The sequence below is a fragment of the Platichthys flesus genome, chromosome 11 (assembly GCF_949316205.1).
Source record: "Platichthys flesus chromosome 11, fPlaFle2.1, whole genome shotgun sequence".
NCBI lineage: Eukaryota > Metazoa > Chordata > Actinopteri > Pleuronectiformes > Pleuronectidae > Platichthys > Platichthys flesus.
In genome coordinates, this window is record NC_084955.1 from 335,116 (window position 1) to 352,521 (window position 17,406).

The 17,406-nt window shown below is 40.9% G+C and overlaps 2 protein-coding genes across 3 annotated transcripts in view; one reads left to right on the forward strand and one right to left on the reverse strand.

Moving 5' to 3' along the window:
- Positions 1–440: 440 nt before the first annotated feature.
- LOC133964382 (transmembrane protein 42-like) lies at positions 441–5,292 on the forward strand. Its single transcript, XM_062398422.1, has 3 exons — positions 441–1,287; positions 3,414–3,560; positions 4,826–5,292. The coding sequence occupies exons 1-3, from the start codon at positions 1,069–1,071 to the stop codon at positions 4,967–4,969; spliced, it is 510 nt and encodes a 169-aa protein (XP_062254406.1). The 5' UTR covers positions 441–1,068; the 3' UTR covers positions 4,970–5,292.
- Positions 5,293–6,297: 1,005 nt separating this feature from the next.
- LOC133964378 (palmitoyltransferase ZDHHC3-like) overlaps positions 6,298–17,406 on the reverse strand; it is a 37,148-nt gene continuing 26,039 nt past the window's right edge. For both annotated transcript variants that reach the window (XR_009923771.1, XM_062398415.1), the window contains one exon: positions 6,298–6,403. Coding sequence is in view for 1 of the 2 variants with exons in the window: in XM_062398415.1 (XP_062254399.1) it covers positions 6,311–6,403 (93 nt within the window). In the remaining variant the exon portion in view is untranslated. The remainder of the gene's footprint in view (positions 6,404–17,406) is intronic.

Genomic DNA, 17,406 nt, shown 5'->3' on the forward strand with positions numbered 1-17,406 from the left:
CACGGAGGCAGCTAGCTTCCCCCCAGCTTCCACACACAGTCAGCAGGGACGCCCGATACTAACTACTACCGTTAGTTAGTATCGATCTAAAGTGTTTGCTTCATCATTCATCGTCATGAGCCGTGGGATTAAAGTCAGCGGGTTTTTGCGCTGTTCCCACCACAGTTAGCATGGTGGTTAGCCCGCTAGCCACGTTATGAAAGTTCGTTATAACAGTATGTGACCGTACACACATGCCGTAAGTGCTCTAACCAGCCACCGTCAGCCGGACAACGCCGCTGGCTTAACACACTTGTCACATTAATCATAGAGTCGTAGTTGTGATTTTGGTTTATTGTGATGTAGGGAATGGAACAGGAAGTTTCCATTCCGAAATGCTGGCGTTAGCGGACCAATCACAGCCAAGGGCTATCCTTGGGCTCTCCGCCATTTCGACGTGTAGTTAGAAACAGGAGAGCTGCACGAAAAGCTCTCCGAGGAGCCGCGGAGAGGCACGGAGAGGGCGTTCCACGTTGGAGAAGGCGGTCCTATCTGTCCGTGTCCGTCAAAACGGAGAAGCATACATTGGCCTGTCGTGTAGTGGACGTCGCTTTGACTGTCCGTGAGGCACGGAAGTCACTAAACACAGAAACTCTACCGCCAAAAGCGTTTCGGCGGTGTAATTGCAGAGCGACTCACATTCCTAGCCACAACTATGGATTATCGGCCCCTTATGCGTACCTACGGCGTAGCTTCGAGGCTGAAGCGTGAATTGGTCATAATGCCCCGTTTCATAAACCTCAGAGCTCGGAATTTTACGATCCACGAGACGGCAGTTGCAACTGGAACGCCCCATCAAGTCGGCTCCGAAGGTCTGAGGAACCCCCCCACCCCCAACTTCGAAATCCAAGATGGCCCTTCCGTATACCAACAGTAGTGAAAGCTGTAGTTTTTACTGTGTCGGACACATAGAACAGTCCAATCTGAAGACGTTTTCCTACGGCGTTACGAGGGCCGAGCTTAATGGAAAACGGTCCTAGTGATTGAAGGTTTGGGTTTTGTCGTCACTGGGTTGCTTGCTTGCTTAAAATGGTAACTGTTGACGTTCATTTAGCAGCCTCCAATTCAAAAGAGAAACTCATTATACCCACGTCAAGTATGCTTTCGTGGTCTGTTTGCGCGTTGTTAGCGGGGTTTTTGAGTGCGGCCGCGTCTCTGTCTGCAAAGCTTTCCCTTGGTGCGGACTACATAAGAGATGTGTGTAACTTAACGATGGAAAAATACGGTGGAACTACAGATTGTGACTGGGTAAGAAACAGTTCCATCTTTTGTCCCTGTCTCAACATTGTACTTTATTTTAGAGAAGACTGAAAATATGAGGAATAGTCAATGCATGTTAAATTGATATCAGAAGGTTACTGAGACAAACATGATGTAATTAAATGTATGTATGGCCTGGCTCTGTTTTAAACCTTTTGAAAAACAAATACATATAATGAATGTCATAACTGGAAAAGAACACAAACCAATAAAACTAGGAAAGGACAAAAATTACTTTCTTCAAATTGCTGTTAATATGCAGCCCCAGTTCAAAAGAACTACATGTCTAAAAAGTACTTTTGAAAGTTAAAAGGACTGGATGAGCTATAATCTGTCATTTAACCCGAATTAATGAAATAGAGCCATGTTAAAGCAGAAGTTAAAAGCCAGGATCTACTTTTTATCAAGAGGAAAACTATATATTAAAAAAAGGGGATTCCAGACATCCAACTCTCCTCCTACAGAGATGATTGGCTATTAACTTGAGCCCAGAGCAGGCATAAATAATGCAGATCCATAAGGATTATGGTAAAAAAGATAAAATCTTAATTTTATGTGACCCATCCTTAAATCTGGTTATTTACCTTGAAGTTTACAAATATTGCGTAGACATGGATATTAGACATAGCAAATATGTAAACATGGTAGACAATACTACAGTGTGGTCTACAATCACCATTTTGACTATGCAATTAACTTTATGACCTTAATTGTGATCATTCGGTTAGAATAAGAGTGAAATGTTTTCAATTTTATAGATACCTTCGTCATTACCTAATAGTAATTTCTATTCTAAATCTATTTGTAGCATCTGTTTGAGGAGGCTTAAAAAGGCATGTTCGTCCTCATAAAGTGGTGTGAGTATCTGGCCATGGCTTCACAATGTAGATGAGAATGGTAAACTGAAGAACGGAATCACAATTCTCGCTCCACTGAATGGTTACAGAGTTTGCTGCACTACTTTCTATGTACCCTGTATTATCTGAACAGGTGCACTTATTTATTTAGATTCCATCTAGGAATAGGGAAGTTTTTGACATTGCAAAAATGGGTTTCAATTTTCTGGAATGTTCAAGGTACAAAATGCCATAACAAAGCCTAGAGTTTCTAAAAATATTAATGAGGATGTTAATTCACATTAACATAGCTAGTTCCATCACAGCACATTGTACCTCTAAAGGAATAACATCAGGGCCAGTTATAACACATCCAAGAACTCACATGTAAGATAAATCTGACATTTTAGTTTTTATTTTAAAGTACTGATGATGTTCATTCTATTTCCCCGCTTTATGGAAAAATGTCAAGTTTACATAGTTAGTTCTGTCACAGCACATTGTAACTCTGAAGGAATAACATCAGGGCCATTAAAGACAGAAACCATCCCTCATTTCAGGTAGACACCAACAGGGAAACACTGTACAAACTCTGTAAAAACATCTAACCAATCAGAAAGTACACCTTCATCCTCTGTCTTAAGGTCCTGCAGGTTGCATCTTTTCTGAGATTTTTCATAAAGGATTCAATATGGAATAACTACATTTTCCGGCATCATAGATGAGTAGCCAATATAGCTTCAAACCAGGAAGAGCATTGAACAAGAAAATTGGTTTGTGTCCTGTAAAACCTTCCAACACACATAATAATTATAACGTTTTGCCTTTTATTTTTTATGTCAGTACCTCATTGTAGATGTTTATTCTTTGGTTTTCCTCTGTACATGAATATCTTTTAGTTATTTTTTAAATTTCATCTTACATATCTTTCAGTACCTTTGGAACAAATAAATTCAGAGAAGTGGGCACAGATTGATTACAGCAGCTATTTTGATATGTTGATACAGGAAGAGACATTTTTTACTCAAGTTTATTAGTCTCCCTGCTGCTTTTCACACTAATCCTGTCTGCATGAATGGCACCACATGTACATGGCTTGAATCTAAACAGAATTACTATATCAATCAAGTTATTAGAAATAGTTCAATGGAGAAAAAAGAATGACATACAAACAATACAGTACATGTCGTCTAGTCACAAATAAAAAAGGAAACATCCCAAAGACCTGAACCACAGTGAACATCTGTAGCTGACTTTTCTATGTTTGTGTTTTTCCAGCTCCACGCCCCCCTGCGGCTGCTGTGTGGAGCTCTGCTGTTCACCTGCAACACTGTCATGTGGACGTTCTTCTCTAAGGCTCTCCGACACTGCTCCTCTACAGCCAGAGCTACAGTGATTACCACTGCGTCCAATTTCATCTCCTCAGTAAGCTTTCTTATAATATAATTAGTGCTGTCAAACTATTAAAATATTTAATCGCGATTAATCGCATTTATGTCACAGTAAACTCAAAATAAATCGCGAATATTCGCAAATTTGTATCTATTCTATATGTCCTTTCATATATTTTTTTTCAGCATTTTTTTTTCCTTTTAATGCTCTTATCAACATGGAAAAGTGGATTGGCTTGCTTTATGCAAATGTTTTCTTTTATTGAAAAACAACATTGCCAAACGTGGGTAGAAAATAAAATTATAAAGTGCACATTTCAGGTAAACAAGGACCTATATTGCAGGTAAACCATGGCTTAATATTTTATTTTTTTCAAGTTTGCTGTGAACAGTCAGGCCTCTTATTTCAGAAACAATGAACCATAACAGTTACGGTTACGGTTACCAATAAAAGGTAAGGCTACTACTTCTTTGCTTTCAGCCAGCTACTCAAACAGACAAGCAACAATAAACAAACAGACAAAATACACAGGTAAGTGTCGGCCTACTTTGAAATAAATTAAACACAGAACTTTGTAGGGCTATTTGAGTCCTCCCCATATTTGTAGAAAATGTATGAAATAAGAAGTACCCTATTTTAAAATAAACAAAAACATATAGCTGCAGCCTAATAGCTTAAAAATATATATTTGAGTTGGCGAAATATTAAAACAAAAAGCGAGAGCAGGTCAGACTGGAGGCGGACATAGATACTGAAGCTCGATAGAAACCAACTGCAGCTTCTGGTCTGATCAAGAAGCTGAGGCGATGATCTCTGAGCAGCTGAGACCAGAGAAACTGTGTTTTCACTGTTTCCATAGTTAAAAAGCAGTCAGTCAGTCACTGAGCGGCGGCTTCACATGAACGAGCTATGATCTCACTGTGTCTCTCTGAGCGAGTGAGCGGGGGCAGTGGGCGGAGCCCCAGGGCCGGTGCGCTATCTGAGAGGACACACACAGACACACAGACTTGCCCGCTCCTGGTACTTCATGACGGCCTGATACGATTGATGATTTAAAAATTATTGTAACTTAGTCAACCACCAACCAAAAGCGTTTGTCACGCGGCGAAAGTGTGAGAGTTGGCAGCTCTGCGTTAATCTTATGAGAAAATATTGACGTCGTTTAAATGGGTTTGCGTTAACGCCGTTAATAACGCATTTAACTGACAGCACTAAATATAATACATAAAGTTTTAGTGAAAGTGTTTAGGTTTTTGCCTCATCGCCATGTCATAATTCTCTTTGCTTTGTGTCTTCAGGCCCTCCTGGGAAGGCTGATTTTTGGAGAGACGCATGCTGTTCTATGGTGGACAGGCATCTCTGTCACTCTGTGTGGACTTTTGGTGCTTCATGTATCCACGCCTCAGTCTCCTCATCAGGAGGAGGGAAAAAAGAAAGAGTAATGACAGTAATTTAACTTGTCCCAATTGTGTGGCCTCTGCTCTTCATTCATGGCCACAACAAACTTTGGTCAGCCAGGATGTCTTCATTGACAAACTGAGACTGGATAATGGAATATCTTAGACACTCACCCATGAAAAGAAGCAACTCAGTGTTTTAATATAAGAGCAGGTAAAAACTGTTGCACAGATCTGACAGTACCAGCAGTCCCAGACACCTCTTCCCCCTGTTGGAATATATTGTTAGCTCATAGATCTGACTTTGTCACTGAATTGAGATTAAAGCAGGTTTTGAATTAATACAAATAATTGTCATTTTTAAACTAGTAATATATTCTCTGACTCTTTATTATCATCACAACAGAAGTCACTGTGTACCTAATCTCTATAAAGAGGTTCTGCATGTGAGTTAACAGTATATGTAGGCAAGGGAGAACATTTGGGGGCCTTCTGGTTTTCTTTTCAAGTTTACATTTTTTTATATTTTATTTTAAAGCTTTTTTGGGGTTGGTGACAAAAACATCAAACAGACAGTTGACAGACTTTAACATTTAAACATGGAAAACATACGTAACACAAAGGAATAAAATATTAAATTAAATCTAAATAACAAAACAACAGATGGCTGGCAGATAGGATTTCATACTTCCTACATCCATACTTGGAGGAAAGGAGAGGACATTGAATTTCCTTCCTTCCTTCCTTCAAAACTAGTATTGTTGCATACAATGCCTATGAAAAGTATTCACCCCCCTTGGATGTTTCACCCTTTTGTTACTTTTATACATGTGATCATGGTCAATATAATTTGGATTTTTTGACAAGAATTTGCAAAAAAAGCTTCTTTCATATCAAAGTGAAAAACAGAATTAATTTCAATTAATACAAAATACTTAGTGTAAAATAATTGTTTGCATAAATATTCACCCCCTTTAAAGTGACTGACCTAATTCAACAGAGGTCCAGCTAGTTGATGCCAGCAGTGTCACAATTAGTGAAATGGAGATCGCCTGAGTGCAGTAGATGTGTGTCAAGTGATTGTAGTACAAAAACAACTGTCTGGGAGGTCCAGTCACTTGTTCATCAGTATTCTTGCTACAATTGCAACATGAAGACAAAAGAACACTCCAAGCAACTCAAAGAAATGATCATTGAAAAGTATGAGTCAGGAGATGGCTACAAAAAATATTTCCAACTCACTAGACATCCCACAGAGTTCAGTTAAATCCATCTTTAAGAAATGGAAGGAGTATGGCACTTGTTTAAATCTGACTAGAGCTGGCCGTCCTCACAAACTGGGTGACCAGGCGAGAAGTAGACTGGTGAGGGAGGTCACCAAGACACCTAGGACCACTCTGAAGGAGTTAAAAGCTTCAGTTGCTCAGATGGGAGAGACTGCATACAACAGCTGTTGCCCCGGTTCTTCACCAGTAGAGGCTGTATGGGAGAGTGGCAAAGAGAAAGCCACTGTTGAAAAAAGCTCATAAAATCTCGCCTGGAATTTGAAAGGGCACATGATCTCCCTTCACTTTTTTGCTATGCCCTGTGAGCCCTTCTGTAAAATGAGCGGATCAAGGAAATGAAAAGTGGACAATGAGTTCCGAGTGTTTAACATACAGTGGAAAACAAAATACTTTTTCACTGAAGTCCAATCGAAAGCTGTATGCATGATATGCTGAGAAACTGTCGCAGTTTTCAAGGAGTATAACACTTTGCTACGAAGCATGCTAACTATGCTAGCAAGCAGTCAACTCAAGAACGGACGGCTACGGCTCAGAGGTTGGCGGCTAATTTACACTCAGCACTTATTATCTCAGCAAAAAAAAATTCACCAACAAACTGCGGTTCAAGAGTCAACTGCCTTTTCAAAGGCATTGTAGCTATAGAAAGGTGGAACATGAACCGAGAGCAGCCGAAGATGGCAAGTACATTGAACTTACTTTTCAACTACAAAATAGTTTTCCGCCATACTTACACCAACATTTAATTGTTGTTAAGATAATTTCCACTATGTATTCTGCTGTAATCTGCACACATAAGCAGGAAATAGGCGAGACCTTGAATATCTAGAAGAGCTGCGTGGTATTTGTGGCTTAACCCCAGCTCATTTGGTAATTTTGCTAGAGATATGATTCTAAGGTTTTAAGCTGCTTGAATAGTTCCTTGATTATTCACACTATCAACGGAATGAGACCACCATTTAAAAGATTTTTAAATAATACACATACATTGGAAGATGATGGCTAAATATACAAATTAGAAAATACATTAGCAATGTCAGTTTAATAAAATTATTTGGATACAAATTTCAGTGATTCAGCCACTTTCATTAAGTACTTAAATTTAATGAATAGAATAATACAAAATAAATAATAAAAGAACAGAAACAAACACAGGGTTTTTAAGGACCTCTCTCCCCTTTGGGGCCATGGGAGGTCAGTTCCACTCTTTCCCCCACTAGGACACCCCTGCATAATTGAGTAGTATCTGAACAGAATTTAGTTTGATTCAATCAATGGTTTTGATATACATACAGGTAGCACAGTACTGCTTATGCACAGTTTACTGTTTTGCATTTTGCATTTCACTTTTTACTTCACTTTTAATATCTTTTATCTGTCATATATTTTTATTCAGCTAGGGTTCAATTTGTGCACAGCTTATGTATGTGTGTGTGTGTGTGTAACAAGCAGAGTGTGCATGGCACACAATGTGTTTCTGGCTATGCCACTATATATTGATATTTAAAAAATGTGGATCTGGATAAGAATTGTTTGGTCAATTGTGGAAATATTATAATTGCTGCTGCCTAAAAATAGAAATGCACAAACAAGGTGTCTGACCACATTTGATTTTAAGACAAACACACCTATGGTAATTTGTAAAATACAGACTTAATATGAACTTTCAATCAAGACAAATATGTGATTAAACCCACAAAGTCATACAACACAGGAAGGTAAAATAATGTAAACATTATCAAACATCAAGCACCCATTAAAAATGTAAGCGCTCTTAGCCAGCAGCCTCTTTCTAGCTCACTCAATTACAGAGGAATCACTTCAAACTGAAGACAATTACCCTCCATTTTGCAAAGGAGTGATAAAAAGGACAATGGAAACTCAGACACATATGCCATAGTATAGATCAGAAGTTGATCAATATGCAAAGTATGTCACAATTAAACATTTTCTCATGAAAGACCGATAAGGCATAAGGTGAATACAAATCCTCAGACAATGAAGCAGAGTTGTGAAAAGATATTTTCAGACATGACCTCTGAAGGAACTCTGGATAATTGGGTCTTGCTCAAGAGGTTTCTTATTAAAAATGCACAACACTGCAGGAGATTCTCTGCTCAGGTGCGTTCACAACAGCAACAAATTCCATGGAGTGTTCAGATTTGGGGGGGTGCAGCAGGCAGGAAGTAAAAATAATTCTGCTGCGGAGGTAGAATCAACACCAGCATCGGCCCATATCACCAATAACTCTCTTGACCACTTAATTTGTGTGTTCTATGTGTATGGCTCCACTTTGTCATGCTGAGATATATCCTTTTTTTCCCTTTTTGTCACATCTGTCACGTGTTAGAAGCATCATCAACCTCTCAGTCGCTTTTGTATTATGTATGTAGTCCACACATACCGAACACCTTGTCACAGGGGGCCTATGGAACTGCCAGTCAGCTACCCGCAAGGCAGACTTCATCTCTGGCTTTGCTTCACAGCAATCGCTTGACTTCCTTGCTCTCACTGAGACCTGGATTACACCGGACAACACATCCACCCCAGCTGCTCTCTCCACTGCCTTCTCTTTCACCCACACACCAAGACCCACTGGTAGGGGTGGCGGTACAGGTTTACTCATTTCACACAAATGTTTTTCTCTCTTCTCGCTTCCACTATTTACCCCAACAACTTTTGAATTTCATGCTGTGACAGTTACTCAACCGGTACAACTAACTATTGTTGTTCTCTACCGTCCACCAGGTTCTTTGGGAGATTTTTTGGAGGAATTAGACGTCCTCCTGTCAAACTTCCCAGAAAATGGCCCTGCACTTATCCTTCTGGGTGACTTTAACATCCACACAGACAAGTCATCTGACCTTTTACTTTTACTGTCTTCTTTTGCTCTCTCACTCAGTCCTTCCCCTCCTACTCACAAAGCCGGTAACCACCTGGACTATATTTCACCAGAAACTGCTCAACATCTTACCTCAATGTAACCCCACTTCATGTCTCCGACCACTTCTTCATCTCTTACTCTCTCCCACTATCTCAAACCGACAACCCTACCACATCCAAGGAGTCTGCACCTGTCCGTCGCAGCATTCGTTCCCTCTCTCCTGCCTCTCTAGCCTCCTCTGTTTAATCAGCCCTCCCTTCCACTGACTCTTACTCACTCATGCATCCTAACTCTGCCACAGACATTCTCCTTTCAACTCTGTCCTCCTCTCTTGACTCTCTCTGTCCTCTTACGTCACGACAGGTCCGCAAGTCCTCCCCAGCTCCTTGGTTGTCTGACTCGGTGCATGCCGACAGAGCCACTATGCGAGCATCAGAAAGGAAATGGCGGAAATCTAAACACCTGGACGACCTGCTTGCTTATCAGTCTCTTCTCTCCTCTTTTTCTGCCTCGATTTCCACAGCCAAACACACTTTTTACCAAACTGCAATTCAATCGTCATTTTCTAACCCCAAAAAACTGTTCTCCATCTTTTCCAACCTCCTTGACACCCCCAGTCCCTCTCCTCCTTCCTCCCTTCTACCAAGCCACTTTGTCAACTACTTTACAAAAAAGATAGATGACATACGCTCTTCATTTTCGGATCCTCCTTCTATAACCGCACTTCCATCAACTTCATCTTCATCACCTTCGCTTTCCTCTTTCACCCCCTGTCTCCCAATCAAGTTCTGACCTTGGTAACCTCCGCCCGCCCGACCACCTGCCCCCTTGACCCCATCCCTTCTCACATTCTCCAGTCTATTGCCCCTGACCTTCTTCCTTTTCTTACCCATCTTATCAACACTTCCCTGTCAACTCGCTGTTTCCCTAATTCTCTGAAGGAGGCAAGATTAAATCCTCTCCTGAAGAAACCCACCCTCGACCCGTCTGAAGTAAATAACTACAGACCTGTCTCTCTTCTTCCCTTTGTTTCCAAAACTCTTGAGCGCGCTATCAACTCTCCTCCTATCTTAACCACAATAATCTTCTTGAACCTAACCAGTCTGGTTTCAAGGCAGGTCACTCAACTGAGACTGCCCTCCTTGCTGTCTCTGAGCAGCTTCACACTGCTAGAGCAGCCTCTCTCTCCTCTGTCCTCATCCTTCTAGACCTCTCTGCTGCATTTAACACAGTGAACCACCAGATCCTTATTTCCTCCCTTCAGGACCTGGGTGTGTCAGGCTCCACTCTCTCCCTGCTCTCTTCCTACCTCAATGAACGCACTTATAGGGTAACTTGGAGAGGATCTATGTCTGAACCTTGTCCTCTCACTACTGGGGTCCCTCAAGGTTCAGTCCTTGGTCCTCTCCTCTTCTCCTTGTACACCAACTCTCTCGGCTTTGTCATTCACTCACATGGCTTTTCCTACCATAGCTATGGTGATGACACCCAACTAATTTAGTCTTTTCCCCGATCTGAAACACAGGTAGCAGCACGAATCTCTGCCTGTCTGACTGACATCTCTCAGTGGATGTCTGCACGCCATCTAAAGATTAACCTTGACAAGACTGAAATACTTTTCCTTCCAGTGAAAGACTCTCCCATCCACGACCTGACTATTAACTCTGTGTTAACCCCCACTCAGACTGCTAGGAACCTGGGCGTGACACTCGATAGCCAACTCTCCCTTACTGCCAACATTACTGCAACAACACGGTCCTGTAGATTCATGCTGTACAACATCAGGAGAATACGCCCCCTTCTCACTCAGAAGGCAGTGCAGGTTCTGGTCCAGGCTCTGGTCATCTCACACCTCGATTACTGCAACTCCCTCCTGGCAGGTCTACCTGCTACTGCCATTCGACCTTTGCAGCTCATCCAGAATGGAGCAGCTCGACTGGTTTTTAACCAACCGAAATTCACTCACACTACTCCGCTCCTCCGCTCCCTTCACTGGTTACCAGTGGCCGCTCGCATCCGGTTCAAAAAACTAGTACTTGCGTACCATGCTGTGAACGGATCAGGTCCAGTCTACATCCAGGACATGGTCAAACGTTACACCCCAACTCGTTCACTCCGCTCTGCTTCGGCTAATCGGCTCGTTGCTCCCTCACTGCAAGCTAAACACGATTGTTTGCTGTCCATGAGCTCCCCATCGACATCCGGACATCTGAAAGTATACACATTTTCCGCCGAAAACTAAAAACACACCTCTTCCGACTTTACCTGAATGAATGGAAAAAAAAAATAAAAATAAAAAAACACTAACAACTCTTTGAAACTAATACTTTTAGTAGCACTTAAATGGCACTTACTTATAGCACTTTGTAGTTTTGTTTTATTTTGAAGAAATTGTACTTTCTTGATTCTTGTTGTTCTGGGTCTGTACCCTCAGGGTTGAATGCACTTATTGTAAGTCGCTTTGGATAAAAGCGTCAGCTAAATGAAATGTAATGTAATGTAATGTATTGGTCTCCCGACGTGCTCCAACTTTATACAAGGTGGCCAGATATAGAAAGTCTGCAGAAACTCCAGACGCTCTCACTTTGACATTTGCGTTCACATACTGGAGTTGAGTACAGCTTTACTGGGTGAGTGATGTTCTCCTGAGACATCTCAATCGGGTCTGCAGCCTCTCTGCCTTTATTTTATCAGAGACTGCAGGTCTGGCAGCAGGAATTTACTGATCATTGGATTCGCTCTTACAGTGTGTGAAGGTACAGTGCATTTTGAAAAGTTCATACACGATTTATATTAAACAAATTATATTAGAATTAATATATTCTAATATATATTTATATACATGGATATGTAAATGTTAAATTCCAGAAAGGTGGTTTCGACATTAGAAAACGTTGGAAACCAAGAGATCTTCATGTGCCAATGGAGCAGCTCTTTCAGACTAAGATTATTTTTTCTCCAGTGCTAGTTGAGCGATATCTCCATGATGTTCTCCTTGATTATTTCCCCTTGTGTGGCGATGTTGTGCTCTAGAGGATTCTTCTTGCAACTCAGCCCTGTGAAGGGGCTGCACCAGGAAAAGGAGAACGGGCCTCCAAAGGCCATTTGCATGGCCTCCCAGCACGGCACCTTCACCCACTTCCCTGTCTCCCCCTTTAAAGGCTTGATTGCCTGGAGAAAACACAATGAGTCTGATGGTGAAAGGAGCTGAGTCACAAGGACTAACTGTAAACCTTCTACATATAATCAATCACACATGGGACACAGATGACGGTACTAAAAAAACTGCAGCAAAAAATCATGGTTTATCTTCGTGGGCTAGCTTCTCAGACACACGTGAAACGAACCAGACTAAAAATATCATTGATAATTAAATTATTGAACAGGCAATAATACTCATTTGCTGTAGGTATGTTTAAAAGTAATTGTTGCTGAGTTTATTTTCCTTCTTTCCATTTTTGCCATCAGCAATCCTGTCCTAGAGTGACTATACTGCAAAAATTGACGAACAAAATCTGTAGTCCTCTTAATTTTTTTCCGGGTCCACTAAAAGTATGCAATACAAAAAATAATTAAAAAAATATTTTTGATCTAATAGGGGTGCTAGATGGTGGGTGAAGGAATCATTACAGATTTTGCAATTAAGGGAATACAAATGTCTGACTTTCCTAAAATCTCTATCGAGAATTATTTTACCAGACTGAATTCACATGCCCAGAAACATGCCCAAGATTCATTTTAATCACAAAATTGCTCACATGCAACTTGAAATGGATTAATAATTGGAATAAGAAACCCTACAAAATATAAAAAAAAACATCAGAAGCGATACAGAGGTCACTCATTCATACATATGTTTAGTTGAATCTAAAACTGGAAAAAAAAAAGAAAAGAAATAAGAAGTGCACTTTGACCTCATGATTGAAATCAGCACGCTTATGATGTGTTTAGCTTGATTGGATATCTAACATGATCTCTTATCCAAGCTTACCTCTATCAATGTTTAAAGAGCCGTCTGCTTCAGAAAGCTTTTGGCAGAGTGCGTTATCAACCAAAGCAAATGCATGAGAGTTGAGAGAACATTGGGAGAAAAGGGTCAGATTACAAACAGTAAAGTGGGAGAAGGATATAAGACAAAAGTGAAATTTAACAATGAAAGGGTGATTGAGTCTAGGAGTGTGTGAGGGGAAAGTAAAAACAAAATGTTTAAACATTATTTAAATATTGAAAAACACAGTTGTCCAGAGTCAAAGTGAAACTATTACAAATAAAGTGGGCAAACATAGTTATTTTATTGCAATTGAGAAACATTGATTCCCTGTGCCTGTGCTGAAAATATCTCCAGAATATTTGGACAGAATTCAAATTTCTAAAGAAAATTGGAAAAGAACAGAGGTATAAAATACAGAGAGCAGTTCACAATTTAAATGATACAGTGTGCCGATGTAAGTATTAGTGTAAATGTGAACTGTAAGTGTCAAGTTAATACATTTTTGAAGGTGTAACCCACTTGACAGGTAAGTACACACTAGGTTCGCAGGGCAAAGTAATAAGAAGAGATTGGACACCGCAATGAGTAAAAGGAACACACAGGTAGATTTAAGCAAAACACTGTATTAACATATATAGAAAATAAACAGTTTACATACACTGCCGACAGTTACTTTTGTTCTTATTTGAAATGTCTTTTTTACCGGGTGCACCCTAAATAAAATAAAATGTTTTACCCAAAAGAAATAGTTCAATTCGAAAGTTCTTTGAAGTCCTTCCCCACAACCCTACCACTCTGGCAGGACAGAGAATGAAGAATGGAAAGGTTCCTCCTCAATCCAAATGCTCACGCGGGTAGCTCGCCATCCCCCTCGTCAGGGAGAGAATCACTCCAAATCCACGGTCCAGGATCTCAGGGTATCCAAAAAACCCAGCCTGTATAATATAACAGACTGATATAAATCTATTCAACCTTTCTTAACTGTACAGTTTAATTTTATCAATATCAATGTATAATGCAACTTTTCACTGTTAACTTGGTAAAAGATAACTGCTGCATCGCAATATTAACACATGAAATGTCCACTTCACTGTTTTGTAGTGAGAAAACCATTAATATAAGACCACTCACAGTTCACCATTAAATGCTCAGATTACTGATACCTCGTACCTATACACACCACAGCACAGTAATATACAGAATATATAGCTTCATAACCCATAAAACTCAGCTAAATGATGTCTTTCTCTGTTCATACAATGTAAATAACATGCACGCATACTCATTTTACACACATATTCCCTTTTTCCTTTACTATCATTAGAAAAATACCACAACACTGTGACTTTATGTACCCACTCGGTAGCTAACCCACCACGAGGCTAAGCTAATTCACAGAGCTATTTGCTAATACAGATAGTACTCACCGGGACAATAAAATAATAAAACAAACACAAGATGTTCCCAGGGTCGCTTCAGTGGTTCACCGGACTTTTCTCTGTTTACACAGTTCCTCCTTTTAACAATATAAAGTGTATTTTTTAAAGTTTCATCACTCCAAAACCTCTGTGTCTCAATTATCGTCCTGCTGCTCTCTGTGTATTTTTCACACACTACCGCAGCGTCTCTAACCTGAAGGAGGCGGGACATGCGTTGCCTTAACCAATAGCAACTCAGCTAAACTGAAATGAACCAATGAAATCAATTTGAAAAGTTTTTCTTCACAGGACCATCTACTGAATCAAAAAGACCTCTGAGATCAAATGAAATGATCAATGAAATGAAGAATAAAATAAAGAATGTAGTTATGAATTAAATAATAAATGTATGAATTAAATAAAAATAATTCTCAATGAAAGAACATATTTCTAACATATTTCTCATATTTGTAACACTTTCTTCCAACATATTTAGTAACAGTTGGGTTTATTTTTCCAACAGGTTACACACTCCCCCCTTAAATGTATGCACGTCCCGTTGCATGCACAAAGGGCTGCTGGGTAACTACTGATTCTGCCACTTCCAAAGGAATGTTTGTTAACCAATCTCTACTGGTATTGTTATTAAGAGAATTGGTGAAGGCGGTACTCAATCCTTGAAACAAGGAAGTAACAACAGAAACTAGGGGATTCCCCAACTCAGGGTAATGGAACCTACGTGATGGCTCAAGTTGTCTGAGTGATCTTCTAACAGTAATGTCTGCTTCTGTTTGTTCCTCTGTCTCTTCTTGAGTTGGTATCTCTGCCTCTGTATGATCTTTAGCTTCCGGTTCCATAAGACTTTCTTCCACAGGTTCTGAACTAGTATCAGGTAGGTCTCCAGGTAAGTTATGAGTTTCCTTTTCAGGTACATTTTGATTTTCCATCCCAGGTAAGTTTGCTTTTTCCTTCTCAGATGGATTTTCTGTTTCCTTTTCAGGTGAGTTTTCTGTTTCCTTTTCAGACTGAAGGACAGCACTTGGCCTTACAGCTCCTGGGTCTGAATCCGCATTGACCTGATATGGGTGAGGTGTTACAGGGCTTTGACTATGATTACCCAGGGCGGGTGATGGATTGTGTCTTGGTATATCATACACTTTGACAAACCTCCTGTCTTTGACATCTGGTAAGGCAGCAGTTGCATTCCAGCTTTCAAACTTGTCATCATCGTCTGAAGCAAAGGGTTCTTCATCTTGTTGGATGGCACTTTGCTGCCTTGTTCGAGGTCTCTTTGGACTGCTTTTCATCTTTTGTTCCTCTCTCTCAGTTTCAGGAAGAAATCCACATGGAAGTAAAAGGTCTCTGTGTAGCGTACGTAGGGGACCTTCCTCCTTTTCTGGTTTCACAGAGTAGACAGGTAAGTCTCCCATCTGCTTGGTAACCACATAGATCATTGGCTCCCAACGATCGGCCAGTTTATGTTTGTTCCGGAGGCGGAGGTTACGGACCAGGACTCTATCCCCGACAGCCAATGTAGATTCTCTGACAACTTTATCGAATCGCCTCTTGTTTTTCTCTGCAACCTTGCGAGAGTTTTCGATGGCAACCTGATAACTTTCTTCCAGGTGAGATTTCAGGTTCCTTACATACTGAGAATGTGAACTGGACTCTTTTCCCTTGACTGGCAATCCAAAGGCTAAGTCTATGGGTAACCGGGGTTGTCTCCCAAACATTAACTCATATGGGGAGAACCCGGTCACATCATTTCGGGTGCAATTGTAAGCATGAGTGAGAGGTTTGACATGGTCTCGCCACTGTATCTTCTCTTTGTCTTTCAGAGTGCCTAGCATGCTGAGGAGTGTTCGGTTATACCGTTCAACAGGGTTTCCCCTGGGATGGTAAGGGCTTGTCCTCACCTTACGAATACCTGCCAATGCACATAGCTCCTTGATGGTATGAGACTCAAAGTCCCTACCCTGGTCGCTGTGAAGGCGTTCAGGAAAACCATAATGGCCCAAGAAGTGTTCCCATAAGGTTTTAGCGACGGTACTAGCTTTCTGATCTCTGGTAGGGATGGCTACGGCATATTTAGTGAAATGATCCGTAATAACGAGGATGTCCTTAGTGTTGTGGCTGTCTGGCTCTAGTGAAAGGAAATCCATACAGACCAACTCCATTGGTCTAGTTGTTTTGATGTTCACGAGTGGGGCAGCCTTGTCCGGTTGGGTCTTCCTTCGAACACATCGCTCACATGTTTTCACTTTTCTCTCTACATCAGCAGCCATCTTTGGCCAGTAGAATCGTGATCTGGTGAGTTCAAGGGTACGTTCAATCCCTAAATGTCCCATGTCATCATGGAGATTCCTGAGTACAATAGGCCGTAGGACATCTGGGAGTACCAGCTGAAATAGGGTTTGTCCCTCACACTCCCGTGTCCTGTACAAAAGGCCTGACTTCAGTTGAAGCCGTTTCCACTCTCTCAGGATCAACCGTTCTTCAGGAGAATCTGCCGTGTGATCTGCAGGTAAGTTGTCGGATTCCACCAAACTGATAACACTGCTGATGCCAGGGTCTTCTCTTTGCAGTTTCATGAGATCAGACTCACTGTATTTAGGCACTGTTAGGATCCCATCCTGTGACTCATCCTCCTCAAGGACAGCAGGAATTGCATCTGCATGAATGGCAAGTGAGTCAACATAGCCAGGGAAAGGTGAGAGCTCTTGATCTTGCTTCACAGTATGCCTTTGACAAGTAGCTTCGACAATTTCTGGAGTCACCAGTTCAAACTTGTTTATTGATGTCAGTAGCTGAGAAGTGAACTGGTCAATCCTTTGGCTTTCCTCTTGTGATGTGGCATCATTTTCCAGCGCACCATGATGTCTCCTTGACAGACCATCAGCATCCAT